Below are 25,639 nucleotides of genomic sequence, written 5' to 3'. Positions count from 1 at the left end.
TGAAAAGAGTCAAGTCTTGGCTAAGAGAGAAGTGGGATTGTGGTGTTTGGGGATCCCTTTCAGAGGTGGAGGACAGACCATGTTGGCCAAGGCCAGCATTGCTGCTGGTGATGTAGAACAGCCCTGGCACCCCTGCCAGCCAGAACAAGCCCCACTCTATAAGTTTATGTTCCTTGTGATGGGCAGAAGTTTGGCTTCACTGTGAAATGCAAAATTTACACAAATCAAGCCAGCACATTCACCCTTAAAATCATGTTTTGAGTTTCCAGGATAAACCTTTATTACACAGGAGAGACTGAATATATTAAACATTTTTGGACACAAGTCAAAGATAAAGAAGAATTTTAGCTGTAGAGTTCAACAGTAAATATAGATATGTCTCTTCAGGAGGTGTTTAACCATGCCTTATGTTAGACACTTACAATATCCATACAAGTGCAAATTCCAGAGGTAAGACTCTGTAAGGACTGTAATGCTTTTTTCTAGGATAACTTAAATACCTCAATGCCATCTCTGTTTTTTTTATTCACATCTCATTTCATATTAAAATCACAGCTATTTTTCCCCTGCAGGAAGACACTGCAAGAGAGCTGCCACCATTTGACCCCTACAGAATACTCTCAGAATCCCGAAAGAAACACAATCACCTTGTAACTCCAGCTCCTGCAGCAGCATCCCAGGCTCGTGCTGACACCACTCGTCCCTCTCTCTCTGCTGTGTTTAGGCTGGCATTTGCTGATCAAACCTACCCCTACACTGCAGCTGTTCTGGTGCTTCTGCTGCTCATTGTCCTGTCCTTGTATCTGCTTTGATGTTGCTCTTCCTGTGTCTTCAGTAGGAGTGCAGTGGTGCTCCCACCATGCAGCTTTTTCCTAAAGTTTCTTCATTGAAGATTTCAGTGTCAGGGGCTTGAAAAAGAAGTTTTTAAATAATCCTGTCAGTACATGTCTTGTACAGGCAAGTTCTCATCTGCACTCAATAGTTATGGATTCTCTGGACTATTTGTGTTGGCTTCTGTTAAAAATGTTAAGATTCTTTTTGTTGTTTGTAACTGAACCTTTTGTTATGACATTAAAAAAGTATCATTAAATACAATGGATTGTGGTCTCTAGTTACCCTGGCATTAGTGTGGGGCTGTCTTTATACTGTGTCAGAAAACTTTCAGTTAAACACTGACACATTTGCCTCTTCCACTCTATTTCACTCCTACTCCTTGGCTTTCCTTACCTTATTACAATAGGGACATTCACCAAAGATGACATTAAAGCTCTGTCTGCTGGTAGGAAGGCCTTGTAGCCACTGCAACACAAGAAGTGGGTTAAAAGTCACATTGGTTTCATCTCCAATTTAAGAAACACCTATTAATTACCAGAGTTCAGCTGATGAACATCTGACAGGGTGCATGCAAAGTCAGCCTGTGGTTCCCTTTCCCAGAGAGCTCATGTAGGAACTGGGGGTGACAGGACACGTGACTGCCACAATGTTCCTCATGGGCTTTTGCTTAATGCAGAATGTAAGTGGCCAGTGCTTGTTGTGCAGAAGGTGCCAGCCAGCTGGTGACAGTTTGTGCCCCTGCTCCCTTTACCTCATAGAGACAGGCCTGGTGGAAGGGCTGCCCACAGCGAGGATCGTCACACACGTGGTCGGGCGCGCTGCCCTCCAGCCGATAGGCGTAGCAGATCCCACAGTCCTTGGCAAAGTCCTGCAACACAGCAGCACAGCTGAAAGGCAGGGCTGGGCTGCTCACACACAAACAGCTTCACCTGTGGTTTTGCTTTTGCAGTTTTTGTTGGCTGGAATTACTATTTTTTGCCTTTAAGACATACATGTTTATTTCACAATGGCTTAGAGTGACACTGGGTTCCAGGTGTGCAAGACTTGACTGGGTTATATTTCATCCCTTACTGAATTACATCTCATTCAACAAGCATTTTCATACTTTTGAGCACTTTTTGTTTATTAACCACTATGATTTGTCATTAGACACAGATCAGATCTTACTATAGAAGTTTCCTGAGTGAAAGCAAAGCTCGTAATCCAGTGTTAAAGCATTGTCAAAAATTAGTTCCCAGTTTGTTTGAAATGCACCAGTATTTGGATGGCCTCTTGTCCCCTCTAAGCAGCTCTACCTAATTAGAACTTAAGTTATCAACATCCATAACAGAATGTTTGGATTTTCCACATCTCATTAGCCACTCTGGAACGTCCTCATTTCCTTTTCATAGTGGAGCCTGTTATCAGTGCCCTCACTGCTATGAAGGCCACAGGGAAGTGTGTACCTCTAATCAAAGGTTAACAAGCTCTGACAACTGTTGCTTGAAGTTCAGAAGTCCTTGTGACAATGAATTAATCCAATTACCTCTCAAAAGTCCCTGCTTGTCCCTGGCTCTTTGAAAGTGACCATTTAAATGTGACTTATTCAGCAATAAGGACTGATCGTTAACCAAAACCAACTTACACTTTTTTCCAACACAGCACGAGATGGAAAATCAATTCCTAGGAGCTCTCTCAAGTTCTGTAACAAACCGACTTCTGGATCCCTGTGGGTAGGAGAGGGGAGAGACAAATCCACATGAGGAATGGCAACACCATTTGGGTTTCCAGCCTGCTTTACCAGGGACACTCACCACAAGTGCATGTTGTTGTTGAGTTTAGTTCTCAGAGGGTTCACTTCTGCAAACAGACAGGAATAATGGCATCACCCCAGTGAACCTCCCAGGCTCCAGGTAGGGATTGGGATCAGAGATCTGAGTCCACTGGAGAAACAAGTGGAATTTGCTGCCTTACCATGATCTGCTCCAAGGAAATAACACTCTGGAAGCATGTTTGGATGGCGAGGATCAACCTCTATGTTCACTGAGACATTGTTCCCTGCAAGGAGAAAGCAAGGCCATGGGGAAGTTTGCAGTCAAGGATTTGAAAAAGGAACCATTTTTAAAGGCAGTTTTAAATTGGTTAACTCAGGCTGGGTTTTGTTAGGATAAATAATAACAAAGTTGGGAGGTATCCAAATGATTGCACAAAGTATTAGTATATATCAAATACTTACATTTCCACAAACTGTAATTAAAAGTAGCAACTGATTAATTTAACCTGTCAGGTTTGTGTTTCTTTTAGACTTGGCTTAATCTTTACACTTATTCAGAAAGAAACATAATCAACCCAAGCTAGATGACAAAATCCATCCAAAATCTTGGTGAAACTGTAAAGGTAGAGACATGTAACTTACTAATTCATCTTTATCTTTTATAGTCAAAAAGAGAAGCCCAAACCCAATATTAAGCAGCAGAAGTCAGTCCCCTCCCCAGTAAATTCCAGGACCGAGACAACAACTCTGTATTTCTGAAACAGCAAATATTTGGCTTTACAAGACCCCCCACCATCCCTGGAAGGGGATGTTCCTCAGAGGAAGCAGCTCCAAAACAGCACAGCAGTCTCCTCTGAACAAGCCCAGGTAAAACCCAACCTTTTCTGTAATTACAGCTGTGTTAAGCTTTCCATCCTGGAAGAGGTGGGAATGAATGAAATCAAAGTTCAGTGGTAGCTGAGGGTTCTCTGTGCCTGACAACAAAGGGCTCAAAGCCCTGTCCCTCCCTCAGCTGATCCAAGGCACTTTTTGAGGCTTTTCTTCCCTTTTCCTTGGCCTGGGGCAAAGGGCAGCAGGACCAGGACAAAGGCCCCCTGATTGCACACAAAGTGTTGGCTGACCCACACCATTCCAGCCACTTGCTGAACTTTTCCTGTCCTTCCCCCCAGCTCCTCCTCCCTCCCTCTACAGCTGTCAGGGATAACGTGGGTCCACTCTGTATTCTCACATTTCAATTTGCTATTGGTGATACGGATTTTATAGAATTACAAAATTCCTTATCCTATGTATATTAAGACCTTAAAATGCCAGACATCAGCATACAAACTGAGGTACATTTTCAGGTGTTGACAGGGAAGCCTTGTTTCTTCTCTTTTATTTCTGTCCTTTCCCCTTGCCTCCTTTAACCCCCTTTTTCCCCTTGGGCTGCACTCTAATATTCCTTCCACTCCAGGACAGGATGAATCTAAAGTTTAAAATTCTGGAATTTGTGACTGAGGTAAGGGCTTCACCTAAGCTGATTTTTTACAAATACTGATTTTTCTAAGGTTACCATGTAAGTGCTCAGCTGTTGACACTTCCATGTTCATAATTCACAAATACACAAAGTTTTCCTGCAGAAATTTTCATTTATCTGACACCAGAAAGTTGTAATGAATTTCCCAAACAGGATCAGCATTCTGTTATTTTTTTAATATGCAAAAGAGGAGTTCTATCTTTGGTTTTAAGTGCTGCCTTTCCTTTCCCAAACCCAAAGAAGCACCATCTGATGAGACAAGCAAAACAAAACAGCTCCCTGAGTTTTACTTCTCAAATCCACTGTATCCCTTTAAATCTTTTCCTACCTATTGCAATTCTCCTGGTTGTAGCGCTCCGTGTGGGATTTTCTGGCTCAAGCACCCATGTCTTCCCATCAATTTCATCAAGGGCATCCCAGAATTCCTTCAGGGATTCCAATGCTGCCAGGAACTGGTTGTAAATGTCTATTAAGGAGTTCTAAGAAAACAAGAAATTTAAACAGATCTCATTGAGTTTCCACCAGCAGCCTGAGAGTATATTTAAAAACCAATTAATTCATTTAAGGAGTGTTGAAATCCATGTGTGTGTCCCAGTGTATCGTGATAGCATAAAACATGGAATATCACCTAACAACCTGATCATTATCTCAAAATTAAGCAGTATAAAAACAGGTGCTTAAGATCAGCTTTCAAACCCTGTAAATAAGGCACAAAAAGGAGAAACCATCTAATAAGCAGAGGATTACATGTGGGGGATTTCAATACTTGAGAGTGGTTTACATGGAATCAGAAATACCTTTCATTAGACAGGACAATATACAGGATAGCAACGCTAAAGAAATCTTTTGAAATTATCAGTGGGCAAAAAGAAGTCACCATTCCCCCAGGAAAAGACTTCTGCAAGAAGACAAAACACTTGGTGGTCAAGGGAATCCTTTGCAGGTGCAGATGCCCATTGAGTGACAGATTTCAGATATCCTGAGGTTCAAAAGAAAAAGCAAATTAAACATTCTGCTCTCAGACAGGTATTTTTCTATGAATTAAACAAAATACAGAAGGAATGGTTTCCTTTAATCTGTAGTGATTATGTTCTTCCTTTCTCACCTGGACAAAGAGCAGCAAATTATCTGAGTGTTCTCAGATGAAGAAATAGAATTTTTCTACATAATAACTTTTTATATTTTGTGCATGTGTATTTTAGAAAGAAACGGCGCAGCTTGGAAATAAAATGCTACATTTTTTCCTGCTGTTGTTAAATTATATTAAAGTAGGAAAGCACCTAAGCAGAGAAGTGTGAATTCTGCCAATCTCAAAATGTAACGCTTATTATCTTTAAAAGCATTTTGTTACTTTTATAATACCTGAAGTGATATAATAGTGTCAGTCACTTAACCACATCTTAGAGTATAGTATCTTCATCTTAAGTACTATTATTTCCAGTATTTTAATAATTTTCACACAGTCCTGAAATGTGATCTTTTGTGCTCTGATGACACTTAAATTAATAGCATAATTTTCTGGTACTTGCAACAGTTGCTTTCCATTTTGATTTTTTACATTTTTCTATATCACATACAGATAAATCCTCTAATAATCATTTTTATCTTTATCTTCTGGGAATTCAAAGGGTTTCACTAGAAAAAAGAAACATCAAGGGATTATAACCCACAGATAAGTTTTAAAATCCAATTAATTTTAATACTAATTGTAATTTTTCAATGATGTTCCTTAAAAAGGTAGTTAAATCTTTTTTTTTTTCTACACTGTTCATTTGATCTTATTTGCATGCTTCACTGATGTTGCCAGCTGCCTCCTGCTCTATACGTAAATGCATCTATAGCTATTTAAATACATCACCTGCTTGTCATGCAAACCATGAAAACTCCAAGATTCCTTTTTATTTCATTAACCAACTAATTTTTGGTCGTTGCCCAGCACTTTTAGAACAGCCTGAGATCACACTTTTCTTTGGTCTAAATTACACCAAGACCATTGTCAATAATGTCAGACAGCACAACTCTGTTTCCTGGTCCCCCTTGTACAAATGAATTAGTGTGAAATATGTCAAAATTCCTTGGAAAACAAGACATTCCTCATTCAGGCTGTCAGTGCTGCTCACCCTCGCTGTAAAAGCACTCACAAAGCCAGACTGGTTCCTCCATGCTCCATAAACACCCTGGCTTTGGTGGGTCCCAGGAACTGTGACCCCAATGTCACCTCTGTTATCAGACCCATGGATCCCACATCCATTCCCACCACTGACTTTGTCCAGGGAAAATCAGATACTCTGGACCTCCCTGTCTCCAAGGGGAACACACCTTCTCTTTTACCAGGAACGTATCATGAGATTTCTCAACCTCTTTACTTCCATTTCTATCCTCTGCACTCTCATCCCCCCCTCATAACCAGGACCTCCTCATGCCAATTCCTTTCTTCTTCAATTCAAACATTCTCCCAAGCCCACCCTTATTGCTCATACACCATTCCCTCCAATCAAAGGAATAAGAAAAAATGGAAAAAAAATCTCCCTCTACTCTTGGTTCTTATTTCTAGAGCCACAGAGGCTGGGAGGAATAAAGAGAAAATCTCGAGTCTGTGCCTGCCAAAAAACCAATGAAGCCTTTCAGGAACTTCTAAGAAGTGCTGTAACCTATATGGCTGTTCTGCCAAATTTCAAGCATCTGCTCCAAATCCTGGATGAACTAAATAGTAATCAAATGGTAGTAAAAAAAGTTCCAATTAAGATAAATACAGAACAACTGATTGCAAATTATTTTTCAAAAACAGATAAAAATGTAATCTTTATTCTGAGATTTTTTGGCTAAAATTCTTCCTAACAGAAAATTTGCTTATCCAAAATTAAAACAGCCCCCTAATAAGAAAGGTGAAATAGCCTAAAATATAGGTACCATTACCTTATGCCCTTCATTAATTAATAAATAAAATACAATTTAAGAAAGCAAACAGTCATTAAATGGAATAGAGATCACCTAAAGAATTTATGATTCCTTAGATTTGTTTGGAAACAGTTCCTCATCAACAGCAGTTTAACAATTTCCCCTCTCCTTAACAGAAATCAAGCCAAGACACAAGCCTGAAATCTTTATAAAGTGTCTTGTCAACCATCTCCATTTTCTGCATTTACAGCTGGTGCCTGTGAAGTTCCTTTGCCAAGAAAAAGCACAATTACGATGCTTTTTATTGTGTTTTCATCTAAATAACCCAAGAATAATCTCATTCCCAGCACTCCACCTTCTGCACCTTGCATTCCCGTTTCCTTGCTGGCTGCTGCACGACCTCATTAGTCATTAATTTCCACTCCCATGACCTTCATGTAGCCAGCCAGGTGGGCAGTGGTCAGTCTGGAAACCTCACCCTGACATGAGACGCCCTGATTCTGCAGAACTGCACTTCCAGCGTGCGCTAAAACTGGAGACAGCACATTTATCTGGTTCTTTAGAAAAAGGCTGTAACAGAAATAAGTAGATGTTCTTGCACTTGTCATTGAGAAGCACTCTGCATTTATTTGGCACTTAGAGCAGGAGCAGCAGCAGCAGCATTGCCCTTGGTGCTGATTTCTTACTACTCTAAAACGTCTCCTCTGAGCCAGAATCCACTGGCTGTTGCTGCTCATGCTGTGAGACACCTGCACTGGCTACTGGGCTTGTCATGACGCACAAAACCCCACCATCTTCAGCTTGACATTGTGCAAGTTATAATTATTCATCCAAATGAATATGTCAGAGCAGCAGCAGCAGACCTCTCATCAGAGCAAAAGAAAAATACATCAAAACATTATCAACCCAGCAGGAAGACAGGGACCATAAGGAAAATTACCCATTTTTAATATGGATGCCATAAAGCCATGTCTATTATTATACGGAAGGGAAAAAAAAAAAAAAGAGGGAAAAAAACCCCAACAACCCCTCAAGTTTAAAATCCATGAGCCTGAAATAGGCAGCAGCACACACAGGGGGTGGGAAAGAAAAATCAATTACCTGCAATCTATTTATATTTTCTTTCATAGGAGTTTATATTCTAATGGTGCCACTGCACCAATTTAGTTAAGCCTTGTCAATTTATACTTTAAAGGCGTAATATTAAAAGTTTAAGACCAATTGGTACCAAAACACCATGTTATTTCACTAGAGAAGTGTAGCCTGTTCTTTTTCTCTTTTAGGAACCAAAATTTTCATGCACTTGAGTACCTGCTGAATTCTGCTGCCAGTGGTGTTGCAGCATTATCTAAGCTTAACCCGTATTTTGTCACGGTGTGAGGGCTGCTCGCCACAGTGATTCCCACACATTTGGAAAATAAACACAATTTACACAATTACCAAAGCCATTTGTCCCCACAAGTGTTGGGTTCATGTCACCCCCACGCAAAAGGTCAATTTGCAAAAGCTGCTGTACAGCTGAAGCATTTCTGTCTGCTGGCATTTGGTTCAGGATTAGAGCAGGCTCTCTGCAGCTGGAATTAGTGTCTCATGATTTCAGAACAGGCTCTTCCCTTACACACAAACACCTTTTGTTCATGTTTTCAAATAGTCCCCAGGTAATTCTAACTGGAAAAAGATTTTAAGCATCAGAGTGTTGTATTTTTAACAGAGGATTTTTCTTTGGCTGTAGTGCCAGTATCAGTATATCCACCCCCATTTTTAACTTGTCAAAGGCTGCTCCATGTCAGGTTTTTCCAGAACATTTTATTCAAACACAAGTCCATCTTTAAAATTACTAACAGTAAACACAGAGAAGCAGTCACTGTCAGGGGTGTTTGAAATGTTGTTAATTTGAGGCAACGTAAATTGCAAGGCTGTAAAATTAATAAAACACTGTTCAAAATATGTATTAAGTTTGAGGTTAAAAACAGCACTTGAAATCCTGGCCAGAGTGTAGGGACTTCAGTAAAATTAAAGGGAAAAACATTTATTTAAACTGCTCCAAACCATATCAGAGAATCAAAACCTAAAATTACATAAATAAATACATTTTTCATTTGCAGTGGCTGATTCTTGCAGTTATTTCCTCTCAATATTAGTGCGTCTAAGGTAACACACAGAACCTTGAGCTCTGCAGAAAAATTATATGCCCAGCTTAAACTCATCCTGCTGCAACCTCCCAGCCATGTTCCCTATGTAAGTTGTTATTTATTGCTGGGTAGAAATCCTTGTGAGGGTTAAAATTAATCAGGTGCAATCATTTATGTAAAAACTATTTTCCCAATTTAAATGAAATATCAATTATTTTCTACATTCAAATTAGCTTGTATCTGAGTAGTGACATTTAAATTCATTTAATAAAGCACACATGCACTATTCAGCAAGAAAGGTACATGAAATAATGTGAAACACCCACAAAAGACAGTGTGGTTCTTCATAGCAGCAATATTAGTTAAACTACGACATTAGAATTTCATTAAATACTTTCCTATACTGATTATTACTGGAAAAGTTTTATTAAGTTATGAAAACTCTATAGGATAACCAACTCCTTTTTTCAATGTCTGTCAGCTTTAGAGGGTGTTTCTTTTCTAGAAACAATAATTTTTTTCTACATTTCACTTCCTTTTCACTTTCCCACCATAATTCCTAGAGAATTTTCAGTCATATGAACAGCTTAAAAAAAACCCCAACCAGTACATACAACATCTAAGATAAATCTCAAGGAAGATATTTAAGGTACTATGATAAGGAATATGGAATTCAGTGCTATTACATTTTCATGAGCATGTACAGAAATAAAATGCACACAGGGAGAAAAGCTGGAGTTAAAAACAAAAGCCAACCCCTTGTTACCACACCTCCATTGCATATGTATTTTTATTTAAAAAAGCTGCCTAGTCCAGCAGTTACCTGTGGCATCCAGGAAACAGCAAATGGAACAGGAAAATCCACAAGACAATCTGGTGGTTCTGTGGGATACTAAGGGAGGGAAAGAAAATACAGTTTGGCTTTTTTTTTTCTTAGTGATTTAAAGTCAGACTGATACTCAGCTGCCAAATTTGATAACAAAATATGAGCACTTCAAGCATCTTGAGAACTTGGCTCTGAGAGGAAACAGTATGTAAAGCATTTTCAGGAATAGTTATGAATGTTAATTATCATTTAAAGAAGAAAGCTACATGTAAATGTTTTATATATCAGTATTTAGTAAAGGCAGGAGAATCCCAATTTTCTGTGTTAAGTGGTCACAAAGGAACATTAAAGAAACCTTAAGAAAAAAAGCATGAAATATTTTTAAAAATTTATCCTCAATTATACATGCTGAAAAGCAAAGTTTAAAAATCAAACAACCCATCCATAAGTCAGGAACTAATTTTCATTTAGGCTGAACTATTTGTTCTGAATGGTTACATTTTGGTTTTTAAAACTGAAAGTAATCTAGAGTACTCAACTGTTTAGAAAGAAATTAGTGAACATAGACCAAAATAAATAAAAAACTTGATCCAAATTAAGAGATAACAATAAGAAAAATTTTTAAAGACTGTATTAAAAAAAAAAGCTATAAAATGTTTGATAACTCCATGACATCTTAGCTTATTACAGTTACAATCACATGTGTGTGTCAGAAGTTATCCTATTTTTCTTAGGCCAATTTAAGCAATTATTAAATACAATATTCTTATTGGTTTTCTGAGCATGCAGCTAACTTTATCTAGAGAAAGCATTTTCATACCCCTTGCCAGATCATTCAGATAATTACCAAACTGTCTTAATTACTACACATCAGGCAAATCCTTCCAGGGGCCTATTTGAAGCCTTGGGGTCTGAAATGCTCCTGCACTGATCTTAATCAAAGAAACAGCATAACAGAAATAAACACACTTTTATTAAAGCATGTTATCAAAAGAAATGCCTTCCCAAAAAAGACTTCAGCCAAGTCTTCTCAAATGTAGTGTCTGTGTGTGTGAAGGCAAATCAAATCCCCAGGTCACCAAAACAGTATTTCACACACAAATTTTGTCTGGCAAGTTTAAATGCCAGACATGGTTTAAAAAGGACAAGCAATTGATCCTTCATCATCAAAAACACTTGAAAACAAAATGAAAAAAATGAAAACAAAAAGAAAAAGGATGATTACTTATTAAAACAGGCAAGTTGATAATCTAATCTTTTTATTATATACATCTTTAGTTGTTAGATGGTGCTTTCTCTGCTATGAGGAGTATTCTATTTTACTGCTGTCAAAAAAACCCCACAAACTTGCACAAGGACAGAAAATGGGAATCTCCATTCCTTCAGGACAGTGCTAAGTTAAGGCTGAACAGAACCAGCCAATGCACCAGTGTCAGTTTGACCATGGCAGCTGCTTGGGAAAAATGAATATTGCCCTGTAATTTTTTCTGCATTTTATACTTTCAAACAGTTAAAATACTTTACTTCTGTCCTAAGAGCAAGAAAGCCTTAGGGCAACAGGTTGCACCAAATTTCTAGTGTCACAAAAAGCATATTTATCCCTTATAAACAACACAACCTGGTTCCTCTCCTTGCACATTAAATAGGCCATAATTGTACTTCCAGATGGATTTTTCCATCAGTGTATTTAATAATGGACTGACTAGCAAATTAATTATGCACTCATTACTCTCTGCATGTAGGACAGTTTTACTCTTTCTAAAAATCCACTTGAGCAACACCCATTCCCAAACAGTATTTTTTCCCCTACAAAGGTAAAGCTTATTCCTTTTATGTAAGACTAAAAAACTTTTAAAAAAACCTCCTGGTTTGTAAAGGAATACAGGATGCCTGTGAGGGTGGGATTTCATCCTACAATACCATATCCCTTCCTCATGCTTTCAAGATTATAGCTTGAGATGATGGACCACAGATAGTCCCAAACAACAACATCCAGACACTTTTAGATCCCTTTTTCCCCTGGACTGATTTTCTGAAGACAACAATTATTGCCAGCCAATTATCACCACACAGCCTGGATATTCACAGTCTCTGGTGAGAGATTTATGCCCTGAAATGAGACATTCTATGAAGAAACGTTGTAATTTGAGTTCAGTGATAAGTACCAGGAAGAATTAAATTTTTTCTGTTTCTGCAAATGCCAGGGGTTTGATTCGCAAGTACTGTCAAAATGAGACATTTATTTAGACTAAAAAGAAATTATTTTTCTGACTGACTTCAGTTTTTCATAAATCTTTACATCTCTGACTTTAACAGCAAGACTTGTTAATAACTAACCCAACATCCTCTAATTCTTGTTCTGTGCACAGTCTCTGGATGGAGTGATAATGAAGGAAAGTCTCCCGGATGGCTTTGTCAGTAATCCAGTAAAATGAGTACAGTATCAAAGTGGTTTTCATGTGATGCACAGATGCATCTTACAGATAACCATAATCCAATATTAATTTTAAATATAGTTAGTCTGAAAACTCAAGAAAAAAAAATTAACTGACCTATTACCTTGCAGAACAGACACACCAGCAAGCAAATCAACCCTCTAAAATCCTAATGAACTAAGAAAAATCGATATATTTCAAGGAAGCCTCAAGAATTTTTGTCCCACATCACTTTACCTTTGCATTTAACTTGAGAGTGATGAGATGCTGCCGACCACAAGAGTCTTCAGCTTTTAACTTGACTGTGGTCAGCCCAGTGTCCACATAGGCCACTCTGGAAGAGAGAAGAAAACTCTCAGAGCCCTGCAGTTTGCAATACCCTGATTAGTCTGTTACAAATATTAATCAGAAGGAGTCCTATATGCCAAGCATTTCTGCTGCTGCAGATTTACTGCTGTTAATACACCAGGCTGGTGCTTAATGCAGCCATATATCTCAGGGTTATTTACAGTGTGTGTCAGGGCTCACGCTGTGGTCAGTGAGCACCGTGTTGCAGTTTTCCATCAGCGGAACCTTTGACACACACAGCGTGTTCCTGTCAGCCTCTACTTATGTACACATTAAACTTCCTGTCAAATCTTTGATCCATTTCTGCAGTTTCTTACTCTATGAGACTTTTATGCTCCTGATTTGCTTTTCTCTTCAATGAAGTTCTCTTTTATTATCAATACTATTATTGTGGGAAATTCAGTGCATATTGGTTCATATTCCAAAATTGATTTTCTGCAGAAAATAGTACCTGAACAGGTAAAAAATGAGTTATTTATGATGATTTGCCTTCATTTCATGACAGTTTTACACTGTATTCATGCACCCCAGCAAGCAGAAAGTACATACTAAATGTGAAAAAGTTTTAAAACTTCTGACTTTTTGCTTAAGATGTCACTGGTTTGTATCTCCCACCACAATGAAGATGGATACAATTGTAAAATATATTGTTCTCTACGGGTGGATTCTGCTTAGTAGTGTCAACAATTGCCAAAAAGGTTCAAACCTCCCCATACATTTACCAGTAAACTGGGCATGTGGCTATTTTGGCATTTTTACTATGTCATTCCTGTGTAAAGATAAAAAGCACTCCAAGGTAATTGCACAACTTATCACTCAGACTGATGGAAAGGCCTAACAGAGTTCAGAGAGAGCATCTGCTTGCTGGCCTAAGCAACATTTATTTTTTTTAAACCACTACATACTAGAAAAAGTCACATGGTTCTCTCAAGTGAAGCTGGCAACAGAGTTGTAGAGGCTTGTGGAAGAAAAAGCAGATGTACGCTAAAGGGTTGCACATCCCTAGGAAGGAAGTGAAAAGAAGAAAATTGTCTGCACAAATGAAATAGCCTCAATAGGAGGGAACTGAAAAATACTCATGGAAAAAGCAGTGGTGGTAGCAAGAAGGGAGAGAGAGATTATTTCATGTTTAATGCTGATTAATGCAATATTAAAGAGACCTGCAGATTTCTGGGAGTATTTCTCCACAACAGCTGAAAGAAAAGACAAGTCTTGATAAAAGTGTAATTCAACTGGAGCCAGTTGAACTTGATATACTTCAAAGGAATTAGAGAACTCTTCCTTGAACTGGGGGGGGAAAAACTTCATTACTCCTGCTTTGTTCCAACTTTACCTCAAAATATACCATCCCTCCATCTGCTGCTTCCTGGGCTGGGGGATTCCTAACGCAGCAGCTAAGGAATTTTGGATACTACAGTGAAAAATGCAGCATTGTCCACATCAAAGCACAACTGCTGCCTGCAGCACTGTGCTGCAAAGAGCCACAGCAAAGGAAAACAAAAATTAAAGGGATGCTACCAAGGTGTCTGGGATTTTACCTGTTCTGATATTCATCTTGTTTGGACCACTTCAATCTTGATTTATAAGAAAAGTATGGATTCTTTTAGTTTAAAGTCATACTTTTTATATAAACCCATAAGGAATTGTGTACATAGGTGATATTTCACTTATACAGACTTTTATTCCTCTGTAAGCTCTGTCATTTTATCACAGAAAAAAAAAAAATTAAAAAGGAATAAAAAGTATCAGCATAAATGACTGAGAGCACAGGACCAGGCAGGATTCCCTGGAAATGGAGAAGGCAAGAGCAGAAGATACTTTGTATGAAATAAACGGGGAAAGTATCAAGCATAAGAGCTTTGAGATTTGAGACAACATGGAGATACTGACAACCTTTTTGAATCCCCATGAGGATTAAGGAGTCCTACAGGTGTTTTATAGTTGATTATTTGCCTTCACTGTCACTGGCTCAACCAGCTTGATTAAGGGGAAGTATTATAAGAGCCTTTCTTGTAACTTTACTCCTGCAGTAGTATCTCTCTCTCCCCAGCCCAAATCCTTCAATTTCTCAGTCAGCTTCCAGCATGACCCAAAACTTGCTAGGAATGAATAAATCTGGGGTACACAACAAGCAAGGGTTTTTCCTTAGAAAAATCCTTAAATAAAGCTCAAGGTGTGAGCAGTGATTGCTCCTCACTGCCAGCACCAAACACAGGCAGCTCAGCTGAAAGATCATTGCAGGATGTTCTTAACTGCCACGCAAATAAAGCATCACCTACAACTCAAAATCAGCCTCAGTTAAGAGGCTTCCTTAGAGAGTCACTTCAGTGCTAAAAGCACTCTGAAATCAAAGGTGTGACTTGCTAATGGACTTCACATGGCCTGTCCAGGTTATTCTCCTTCCAAGTCAGAGTAAACCGGCTGTGATTGCCTATGCACAGCGTAGTCTTTTGATTAGTGACTGATTTCCCCAAACCTTCTTCAAGATTTTGGGTGCTGTTTTGTTTTGGTGGTTTTGTTTTGGTTTTCTTTCGTTGGTGTTTTTGTTTTTTACCCATTTTGGGAGAGCAAATTTAATTGAAAATTTATTTCCCACATGTTTAATAAATTTTACCTAATATTCTCAGAGTTGAGTCTGACAGTGCAGCACAATTTCGTATTAACAATGGCAACCACTGACAAAAACTTCAGCTGATTTCTCAAGGGCGTTTTCAATCTTTAAATAAAAGTGGGCCTTGAAATTCCCACTTAGTGTTAATCACATGCTGTTTATCTTTACAGAAATCAGGTGGGAAAACTCAAAACTCTTCTTATACCTAAGGCTTCTTTATCTCATTTAGCACAAGATACACCTGTTAAAGTTTTGGCTTGAGAGCCTTTCACATTCTCCCCTCCACTCATGAATTTTTTGGGTAGATTTACCTTTCTGTGGAATAAATAACAAATTCCTCTAAGAAGATCCTTGTGCTGAAAGAGCGGGTTCTTTAAAAATTATTATGCTAATTCTAAAAAAAGTATGAAATGTTTCTATGAAAGCATAAAGGTAAATGATGATCAACCATAATCTATAGGGTTAGTCACAACCAGCTGGACAAAATAGGGAAAAAGAGAACTATAAATATTAACATTAATAATATTAAATATGTTTAATATATCAGTAGTTTATAGGTCAAAGAAGAAATGACTTCTTAGTCGGCTATCACCTTTCAGCTCAGTTATTTGAGACAGAAAATATCCCTAGAACTGATACATTTTTGTAGGGTGTTTTTAATTTGAAAACAATGCAAAATCAGTTTCTGAATAGGGTAAATGAACAGAACAAGTACATTTGATATGTTCAGCTCACAAATACAAAAGAGGAACAGATATTCTAAAGATGATGTTTTAAAGAACCAAAACAATCATACCTATTCCAGCCCAGTATTTCTAGATCTCTGACAAGGCAGGAGTAGTATTCTGGAGGCCTTGGGATGTGCAGGTCTTGTGTGTTCTTTAAAGCAATTTCCTGTTTAAAAGAACATTAAAAACATCATTAAGAGCAATTTCAATATTTTTGCATCTATTTAGCCATGTGATTTTTGCAATTCATTTGGAAATATTAAGCTTATGTAAAATTAACTGTACACTGCATTTGTTTTGTTATAGCCTCCAGCTAAAGCAGACAAAGAAGCTGTTTGGTAAATTACTTCAGATACTGGTAATGAAAACATCTGCAATTTAAAAAAACCCCACAGATGTTGACAACGGAGTCTTCAGATGCAAATATCAAATGTGTCTCTTTTTCAGCTAATAAATCTGAAGTCAAGCATCTTGACTGAAAGAACATTTCAAAGGAAGGTTCTATTAAGCCCACAGCTGTCTCCTGGGCTCCACTGCCACAAAAGAAAACATATCTATGATATTCCCCATATTTTAATATTTTTATTTATATATATATATATTTATATATATATACACTTTATATAGCAATCAAAAACCAAAATCAGTTTCTGAGTTTTAACATCACAGGATCCCTTGGAGTAAGTTTTGGTGCAGACACTCATCAAGAATGTAGTAATGTTTCAAAAAGAACTTTTTATCAAAAAGTTACTGTTACTGTGAAAAATAAGCCCTAACCATGTGTTTCAGTTGTGTTTTGCTATTTGTTCTTTAAATGTGTATTTCAGCTAAAATTATGCTTACAGAACGCCTACATTTATGACATTTAGAATAAAATTATTAATAATTTAAAATATAATAAATTTAAATTAAAATATAATTTATAAAACAAGTTTAACAATCATTCTGCACAGGTCTCCTACACTGTTGTCAGTGCTTTCATTCTCTGCAGTAACTGAGAATCACTATTTTGCTATTTTGAATGAATTATACTTTGACTGCATTTTCATTTTCTGAGTGCTTGTGTACACAGGCAAATAGATTGGAATAACTATTGTAAAGCTTTCCAAAACAGACATTCTTATTCAGGCCTATTCCAAGCATAGCAGAGCAGCAGTGTAATGCCACTAGGAATTTCTGCTGTGGTTTTGAAGAATACTTGCTGTGTTTTATTCCTGAAGTAAAGTAGGTTGGATGAAGTATTCATCAGCAAGAATACTCATAGAATAATGTTTTACTAATAGATAAGAATTCCCAGTTACATGTTTATTAAAGGGTTTGCTGCTCTTCAACACCAGACCTGAAAAATTTTTAAAAGAATAAACAGCAGCCTCTGAAATATTAGGGAAAAAAAAAAGCTTTCTGCATTTATTTGTCAAACTGTTAGTCAGGTGAAAGCACTTTCAGCAATCCACTGACTGTATAGCCCATTGTATAATTACAAGCCTGCTTTACCATCTAGACAACAACAGGAATTCCAAGAAAATCACTGTAAAGAGGATGGCTCTACACTGAGATCCCTTGCTGGGATTTTAAATTTTCTATAGCACTCCAACTTCCAAAGAATACAGTCACTCAAAATCCTAAAGGATATTTATACAGCTATTACATGAACAGCATATATACAAAATCACCTCTTCTTAATAAATAAATAAAAAAGAGCTATATATCTATGGAATAGTAATCTGTAAAACACTGAAAGTGAAACCCAAAGCTCTAAGAGCATCCCATGTCCCACACACATATTCTGCCACTCACCAAAACAGTTTTCAGCTCCACCATAAAGCTGACAAGGTCTGGGCAGCTGTGCAGCCTCTGGAGGAAAGAGAGGATTAGTTAATTTTCTGCAACTTCTGGTGGTTCAGCCCAACTGTTTTTCTGGTATTGTCAAACCAAACATAAAAAAAAACCAAGTGCATTCCACGTGTTTAAATTTTCCAATTACAGAAGAGAAGTTCCAGGAAACTTCACTGAGAATGAGACATCCCCTGGCAGCACTCATTTATGTATCTATTGAGATACAGTGTCTCAAGCAGCACCTGTGGCAAAGGCTCCTCCTTGGAAACAAAGTATTTCTTGGGACTCCAAGGCTGCTGTAGTCTCATTCCAAAGCTTCCTTTGGATACTGGGATGTAATTTAGATCCCAAGAATGAACTGAGTCTATTAATAATTAATGTTAATTCTCTCCTTTGCATTGTGAACAACTCGTAAAAAAGTAAATACATTAAAAAAAACCCGCCAAAATGTGTTCTAATTGACAGATTAAAGAAAAAATTTAGTAAAATGTCATAAGTCATTTATTAAAAATTGTTATAGCCTGATCTAAAAAAAAAAAAAAGAAGAATAAAAGTTGAATAAAAATAAATATTAACTAAATTCCATCCATTTCTCATTATATTTACTTGTAAATCCTCAGACATTTAAAAATAAATCTTGGCTCTAGAGTGAAAGGAAGGTTCTTTAACCCTTTTAGAATAGGTGTGTGAGCACAAGATGTCACAGAATCATTACAAACAAAGACTTAAGACTGTTTAATAATATTATTTAAATAAGTGGTTTTAAACTTGTATACCTGCTTCAAAATGTGCCGATAGCCATGCAGGATCCTCTTCAGACGCCAGCTGCACTCTATCCTGGACAAACAGAGTTTTGTACACATTTCAAACTCACAGTACATGATTTTTCAAAGAGAGCAGAAAGCCTTCTACACACAACAGCTTTTCTTGGAAAAAAACAAAGGAAGGAAACACTATTTTAAAACTCTGTTCAAAGTTACTTAAAACTTCCAAATGTCACCGTGCCAAAGCCCATTAAAAATTAAGCACCAACCTGCAAAAGCCTGCTCTGTGCTGAAAACAACAACATCATTCTTGCAAGCGAGTGTAACTTCATAAAATACACTAATATTTAAAAGTGATAACCTGAAAATGTCAAAGTTACCTGTAATGCAGTTTTAATTACCCAGCCTAGAATGTAATAAAGCCATGGAATGCCACATCTGCTCCCGGTTTGGAGCGGGCTGGCCTAGGCAGAGCCATGGAATACAAAGTTAAAGCTCATCCATGTACATGGATTAGCCTCTTTCACCCCACTTCCCACAGACTGCTGGGATAAACACAGAAATGAGAACAGGGCTTTTAAAAAAAGTTGGGTCATACCAATTAATAGAAACAGCAAACAGAAAATGAAGCTAAAAAGCTCTGTTAACCATCATTGCTTAAATTGCTTACATAATTGCTTAAATTTACAACTTTGCACTGAATTTGCTGTTTCCCAAATGGTGACATAGAAATGATCTATAAATACAAATAATATAAAAAATATAATTTTTTCCCAAGTACATTGCTTCATATATGTAAATACAACCAATTAATTACAACATGTTTCAAAGTTAATTAACAACAAAATATTTTGATATAGGCAATGCTTATTGTCAGCATTTATTAACACTGATGCTGTGCAATTTTGTTGCAAGGTTAAGCTGAAACCAGTGAGAATTAATTAATAACACTGATATTGGAAAAAAGAATAACTCATTTGCATATCAATTATTGCTTTTATCAAAATTAACTTTGTTACATGACACTTAGAAATTGTTACCATAAAAGTCTCTTACCTGGCATTTTTCAATTGCAAATCCACTGGTAGCAGTATCCTGATGTGGAAGTTTCTACCCTTGAAAAGAAGTATTTAATTAATAGGAAGGTCAGAAAAGAAAAATATTAGACACTTGTGGGAATGAATCCCCATCAGATCAGCTACTAAGAAAGAAAATTTGTCTTTTCTGTTCTTTCAGGAATATTATTCAGAATCTCTTTCCTTAGGGATAAAAAGCATTATGAGTGACAGGTACAAATAATGTTGATTTTAATTCTGAAGCTGAAGTACTCTTGACCTTTAATTCACAATATTCAGTAAAAACTCTTTAGTACATCACATTTCATAAAGCAAACATAACACCTTTCAGGAGAAAAATAAACCTTATCCAAATCTGGACAAGACAACAACATATAATTTAATCCAAAACATGCTACTGTACATGAAAGTTTGTCTTCAATTCCAGTAAGACAAAACAGATGCTTATCATAAAAGCAACTACACTAAAAAGAACCTTGGGCACTGATCTACGGCACATTTCAGCAGTTTTACAAACTGTAAACAAAAGCAGCCCCAAGTACATAAATTTAATTTTTTTTCTTGTTAGTGCAATCCTTATGAAGCAGCTTCTAAATCCCTCCATTTGTATTTTCAGTCCTTATTGAGGTTCTCCTTCTACTTTCTTAATAAAACTGAAATAAAGTCGGTGAAGCCTCGAAGCAAAGGGGGCAGATAACTTATCTTAAAACTTTTATTCCAGACCCTACCCCAGCTCAGAACACCTTGAAGTTGGGAATACTGGGTTCCCAGCACAAGCAAGCCATGGACATACTGGAGTTAATCCAGGGAGGAGCTCTGAAGGTGACCAAGAGCTCAAAGTTTCTCTCATGCCAGGAGAGCCTGAGGGAACTTGGACTATTCAGCCTGGAGAAAAGAGGGATCATGGAAGACTAAAGAAGGTACAGCCAGATCTGAGTGACACACACAGCCAGGTGACAGAAATACAGGAAATATCACCTAAACAGAATGAAAAAAAAAAACTTAAAAAGTTAAGGGGGGATCAGAAACTGGAAGAAGCCGTCTAAGAAGTTGCAAACTCTTGGTCGAGATATTCACAACACGACTGCAAAAGGTCTGAAGAAACTACTTAAGGCAGAGGACTTCCAGAGGTTGTCTCAATGTCAACTACATTTTTGACAATGCTAGAGGACACAGCCCATGTCTTTTGCCATCTACTTAGAGGAGTAAAGCCCCACGCCACTTCTAAATTAAAATGCACCCGTTCAGAGCTCTGGGTATGTGATATTTTAAGGAGCCACAGCTGCACAGCGTCAGTGCAGGCAAAGCCGGGCTCCTCACGCTGCCTCAGGCGCTGTTCTGCCCCCTGCGCCGCGCTTTCCGCACCCCGAAGGATGATGCAGCCGCTTCAGCTGAAGCCTCAAAAGTAAATGAAAGGAAAACACCCACAATCAGTCATTTATGTCAACTTTTACCACAGGCCATGAACGCGGACACATTCAGCCTTGCCCCAAAACCACTTTTGTCAGCACAACTAACCCAGCCCAGAAGGCAGCAGGAAGCCATTCCTAGGGACAACCCGCGGGATGGCGGCGGGAAATGGCATTTACCAATTCACATTGCCGGTGGCTCAGCCAGGAACCCCGGCAGGGCTGAACCCCTCAGAGCCGGCAAGGCGGGAAGAGCTTCCCCCTCAGAGCCAGGCGCGGCACGGCGGGAAGCGGTCTCCCTCCCAAGATCCAGCAGAGCGGGAAGCACCCCCCCTCCACCTCGGAGTAAGGTCCGCCGGCCAAGCGGCGCCCGGGCGGCGGTACCTGGGCCGTGACAAAGCCCTCGTAGGCGGTGCCGTGGCGGTCCTGCGGCAGCAGCAGCGGGCATTGCCGGAGCAGAGCCGGCGTCCACGCCATATTCCCGCCCGGCGCCGCCGCCGTTCGAACGCGAGGCCCCGCCCCTGCCCGCGGGCGGCGCACGCGCCTGAGGGGAAGGGAGGGAGGGGCGGGCGCGTGACGGGCGGCGCGCGACGCTGAGGCGGGCGCGCACCTGAGAACAGGCGGGTGCCGCTGAGGGGAGCGCACCTGAGGGGACGAGCGCGTCACTGAGGGGAGGAGCGCACCTGAGAGGAGAGCACCCGAGGAGAGGAGCACACCTGAGGGGGGAGTACACCTGAGAGGAAGGTTGTGTAGCTGAGGGGAGTACACCTGAGGAGGGGGGAGCGTACCTGAGGGGTGAGGTGCATGTCACTGAGGGGAGCGCACCTGAGGGGGAGCACACCTGAGGTGAGGGTTGTGCCGCTGAGGGGAGTACACCTGAGGGGGGGAACACACCTGAGGGGACAAACGTGTCACTAAGGGGAGAAGCGCACCTGAGAGGAGGGTGGTGTCACTGAGGGGAGCACCCCTGAGGAGGGGGGAGCGTACCTGAGGTGAGGGTTGTGTAGCTGAGGGGAGTATACCTGAGGAGAGGGAAGCTCGCCTGAAGGGGGAGCACACCTGAGGTGAGGGTTGTGCCGCTAAAGAGAGCACACCTGAGGGGAGGAACAAACTCGAGGGGTGAGGTTCGTGCCACTGAGGGGAGCGCACCTGTGGAGAGCTGAACACCTGAGGGGAGAAGCAAACGCCTGAGGGGAGAAGCGCACGGCGCTGAGGGATGAGCACCCTCAGGGGAGGCGCGCGCGCTTCCCGAGGGCGGGAAACCCTGAGGGAGAGCCCCCGCGGCTTCCAGAGAACCCCGAGGAGCAGCCCGGTCTTCTCCCTCAGCAAGGAGGAGCGTCTTTTCCAGAGTGCCGAAGGAGCACAACTTCCCTAGAGCAGAGCCGGGGTTTCCTCGCTATTTAGCACATCCTGAGGGGACTAGATTAAGTAAGGACTAGCTGTTAAGTAAGGGCCATAGTAGTCATCTGGCTGTGTCATGGAGACTTTTGTGTCACCCAGGGCAAGGGGTTACTCGATTTATGCATTCATTTTTAGGGGTCAACATTTCCTACCATAACACTTTTAGGGTCACAATAGTTCTTCTGCCCTCTCACAGGTGCTGGGATAAAAACCTTCCTCTCTTTTCTGGGTGGGTTGCTGCGAGGACCTGGCTGCCACAGTAAGTGGGAAAGCCTGAGGAGAGAAACTTAAAACTTTGGGTATTTTGCATGTGTTTTGGAAGGCATTGAAACTTTGCACATCACTGAGACTGAGCATCATGCCAGAGTCAATTTCCACACAAATAGGCATGTTTAAGAAAGAAAACACTGATTTTTGCCTAATTAGATATATTTGAGGAAGAAAATTTAGTTTTATGAAGAGATAGGTGACTTACCACAGTCACCTAAGAGGTGTGTGGCACAAGCAACTGTACCTGTATGGGACAGAAGGTGGATTGAAAGAGAAATAGAGAAAACCACACAAATGTTTACACCTGCAGCTAAATCCTGTTCCCTTAGCTTGGGAGATCCATTCACAGGGATTGCATGGAAATCAGAGTCAAAAGCACTGAAAGCCTTTGCAGCTTTATGTTGTTGTAGAGGCTATTGGATATATAATATAGAATGCACTAGGAGGCAATAGATAGGGGAAAGAGTCCCAAAATTTGACATGTAAACTCATCATGGTAAGATTTTCAGGAATATGTGCTACTAAACATATATTCTTACCACTGTTTAACTTTTTTTTATACCTTGGAAGTGTCACGGGTGATTTCCAGACTTCCAGCAAACTATCAGCGTATCTGAGAAAGAAAGATCCAGTTCTATGCAACAATGTTGTTTTACTCACCCTTTTCTGCTCCAGAAAACCTTGGACAATGCAAGATTGTTACCAAGGCAAGAAACATTTTCTAAACATATGCACAATCAGGTTTTAAATACCACTGTGTTCAGCCCTTGTGTAGTTTGCTCCCCTGAAGCTGTTCCTGTGCATTTCACTACCCAGCATGGCTCACCACGAGCAGTTAATCCAGTGTTTCATAGCAATTTGTATCCCTCGTGTTATCTATTAATTTAATTTTGACCAAAACATTTCTGCTCTTGAGCTGTTTTCTCTCAGTATGCATTGCACTAGAAATTACCTTATTTAATTGTGAAGTAGCTCTGTACTTTACCAGGTCCACTGATCATTTCTTAATTGCATCGAGTGCAAAACTGAAGGCAGGGGGTTTTTTTCTTCTTTTTTTGGCCATGCTTATCTGAGTCTCTGGCATTAAAAAAATGTCAAGTCCCTTTAGCCAAGTGCATTTATGGAGTAATGCATCTAAATAAAAATACCATAAGATCAGAAGCATAAAATATTCTACTACTGGAGTCCAGAAAACATTAATCATTATCTTACACTGTATATGCTGCACACTTTGAAACTTTGTAAAAAAAAATGCAATTACTTGAAGAAGCATCATGTTACTTTGAGCTGGCATGCAGACCAGCATTTTTAAAGCAGAAAAATTGAAAAACAAGATCAGTGAGAAGTTGGACAGCTCTGCTCCTCAAGGGAAAGGAGCACTGATCTGATCTCTCAGCCACAGGCCACATATACCAATTTAATTACAATTATTGTTTGCCCGAAGAATCATAATGGAGTATGTTATTAATTACTTGTCCATTCAAATATCATATTCAGCCAGTTAAGCCATCAATAAAATCATGGCTCCAGTGGCAAAACAAGCAGGGTACAGAGCAAAACACCAATTTCTGGGCTAAATTTTGTTAGTTAAGTCATCCCACAAACAGTCAGAAAGAAAGTGCATTCATCAGTCAGAACGCACATGGAACCGCATTGAAATAATGTGGATTTTTTAAGAGCTGATTTTTTTATTTATTTAAGGATGTTATGAAAGGCAAGAAAATAACAGTGCATTGTTCTCCAGCATTAGTGTCTCCAACAAAAAACAATCTGTTTAAACCCATGCAAAATGGCTAATACCATTATTGCTGTCCTTTTTCATAACTCAGTGTCATTTTATTCATCTCGCCCCTAAGAAATGACCTTTTCTGTGCACATATCCACCTTTTCCCACAAATCCCCTGAGTGACAGAATCTCATCCTAATCCCATTTCCATTTAGATGTTACAGGAAAGCATTGTAGACCTTGGAGGCAATAAGTAATCATAATGGAAAGATAATCATATGTTTATGAAATCTGGATTTTAGAATAGTAAATTGAAAAATTACAATAGTATTTCAAGCCACTGAAGATCAATGTTCCTAAGAGCAAAAAGCCATCGATCAAGTGTTCTCAAACTTTTCTAGTTTAGATTATTTTTTGATACAAAGCATCTCTGTTTCAGAGAGCAGCACCTCTCTCCTGAGGTGATTCCTCATCTACCTAGCAGCCACACAATCTGGTGTTATAAACAGGATTTAATACATTTTCCTACAAACAACTCTTTTAAGCAGACCCAAAAAAAGAGAGAACAACTTCCCAGACCTCTTCAAAGTGCACTATAGACCCCAGTTTAAAAATTCCAGCCCTTATTAATTCCTAAGGGTAAAAAAGAATATGTTAGAACTCATAACTAAATATACCAAAATAGTACTTTGAGTACTGTGTAGTTGTAGGCTTTTAAAATAAAGGTAAATTTGTTTCCTTGTGTCTAAAAGCTAAGAAGCTGTACATATAGAAAACCACTGAAACTTAACTAAAGTACTAGACAAAAAAAAAAAAAAAAAACCAAAACCAAACCAAACAAACAAGAAATAACACTCCAGCCTTGTTCTCAGCTACTGAAGGAGCTCTCCTCCCTTCAGTTTTCCACTGTTTTAAAGCACACCTCAGACTCACCAACAGCCATTTTCGGGACTCACTGAAGTTTTCTGTGAATAAAGCAGCAAACCATGGTTGTTACCTGGAAAGGGTTTTATTGGACTGCTGCTCCCCATGAAAGGTTCCCTGCTGCTGTCAAGGATAGTTGTGCTCTCCCCTTC

General features: G+C 39.2%; 2 protein-coding genes across 4 annotated transcripts in view; one reads left to right on the top strand and one right to left on the bottom strand.

Moving 5' to 3' along the window:
- The window catches only part of VRK2 (VRK serine/threonine kinase 2), a 37,006-nt gene extending 35,808 nt beyond the window's left edge, over window positions 1-1,198 (top strand). For 2 of the 3 annotated variants that reach the window (XM_030945667.1, XM_030945666.1), the window contains exon 15: window positions 573-704. Coding sequence is in view for 1 of the 3 variants with exons in the window: in XM_030945664.1 (XP_030801524.1) it covers window positions 573-812 (240 nt within the window). In the remaining 2 variants the exon portion in view is untranslated. Of the gene's footprint in view, window positions 1-572 lie in introns of all 3 variants that reach the window. The other variant, XM_030945664.1, reaches the window with a different exon arrangement.
- Window positions 262-21,670, bottom strand: FANCL (FA complementation group L). The gene is made up of 14 exons (XM_030945668.1): window positions 21,551-21,670; window positions 19,738-19,796; window positions 18,694-18,754; window positions 17,879-17,935; window positions 16,150-16,247; window positions 12,632-12,728; window positions 9,957-10,025; window positions 4,432-4,582; window positions 2,788-2,871; window positions 2,628-2,673; window positions 2,459-2,540; window positions 1,586-1,702; window positions 1,228-1,299; window positions 262-908 (listed from the first exon to the last, which is right to left on the bottom strand). Exons 1-14 carry the CDS (start codon window positions 21,641-21,643, stop codon window positions 873-875), a joined length of 1,122 nt encoding a protein of 373 aa, XP_030801528.1. The 5' UTR covers window positions 21,644-21,670; the 3' UTR covers window positions 262-872.
- Window positions 21,671-25,639: the final 3,969 nt, after the last annotated feature.

Source organism: Camarhynchus parvulus, chromosome 3, assembly GCF_901933205.1.
Source record: "Camarhynchus parvulus chromosome 3, STF_HiC, whole genome shotgun sequence".
In the NCBI taxonomy this organism is placed as follows: Eukaryota; Metazoa; Chordata; class Aves; order Passeriformes; family Thraupidae; genus Camarhynchus; species Camarhynchus parvulus.
Note: the sequence above shows the minus strand (reverse complement) of the source record. Positions and strands in the feature narration are given on the sequence as shown.

Coding starts and splice junctions, on each gene's coding strand:
- FANCL (XM_030945668.1), bottom strand. CDS start 21,643: ATGGCGTGGACGCCGGCTCTGCTCCGGCAATGCCCGCTGCTGCTGCCG. Junction 2,541..2,627: donor AACAACAACATGCACTTGTG/GTGAGTGTCCCT, acceptor TCCTACCCACAG/GGATCCAGAAGTCGGTTTGT. Junction 909..1,227: donor AATGTCCCTATTGTAATAAG/GTAAGGAAAGCC, acceptor TTCTTTTTCAAG/CCCCTGACACTGAAATCTTC.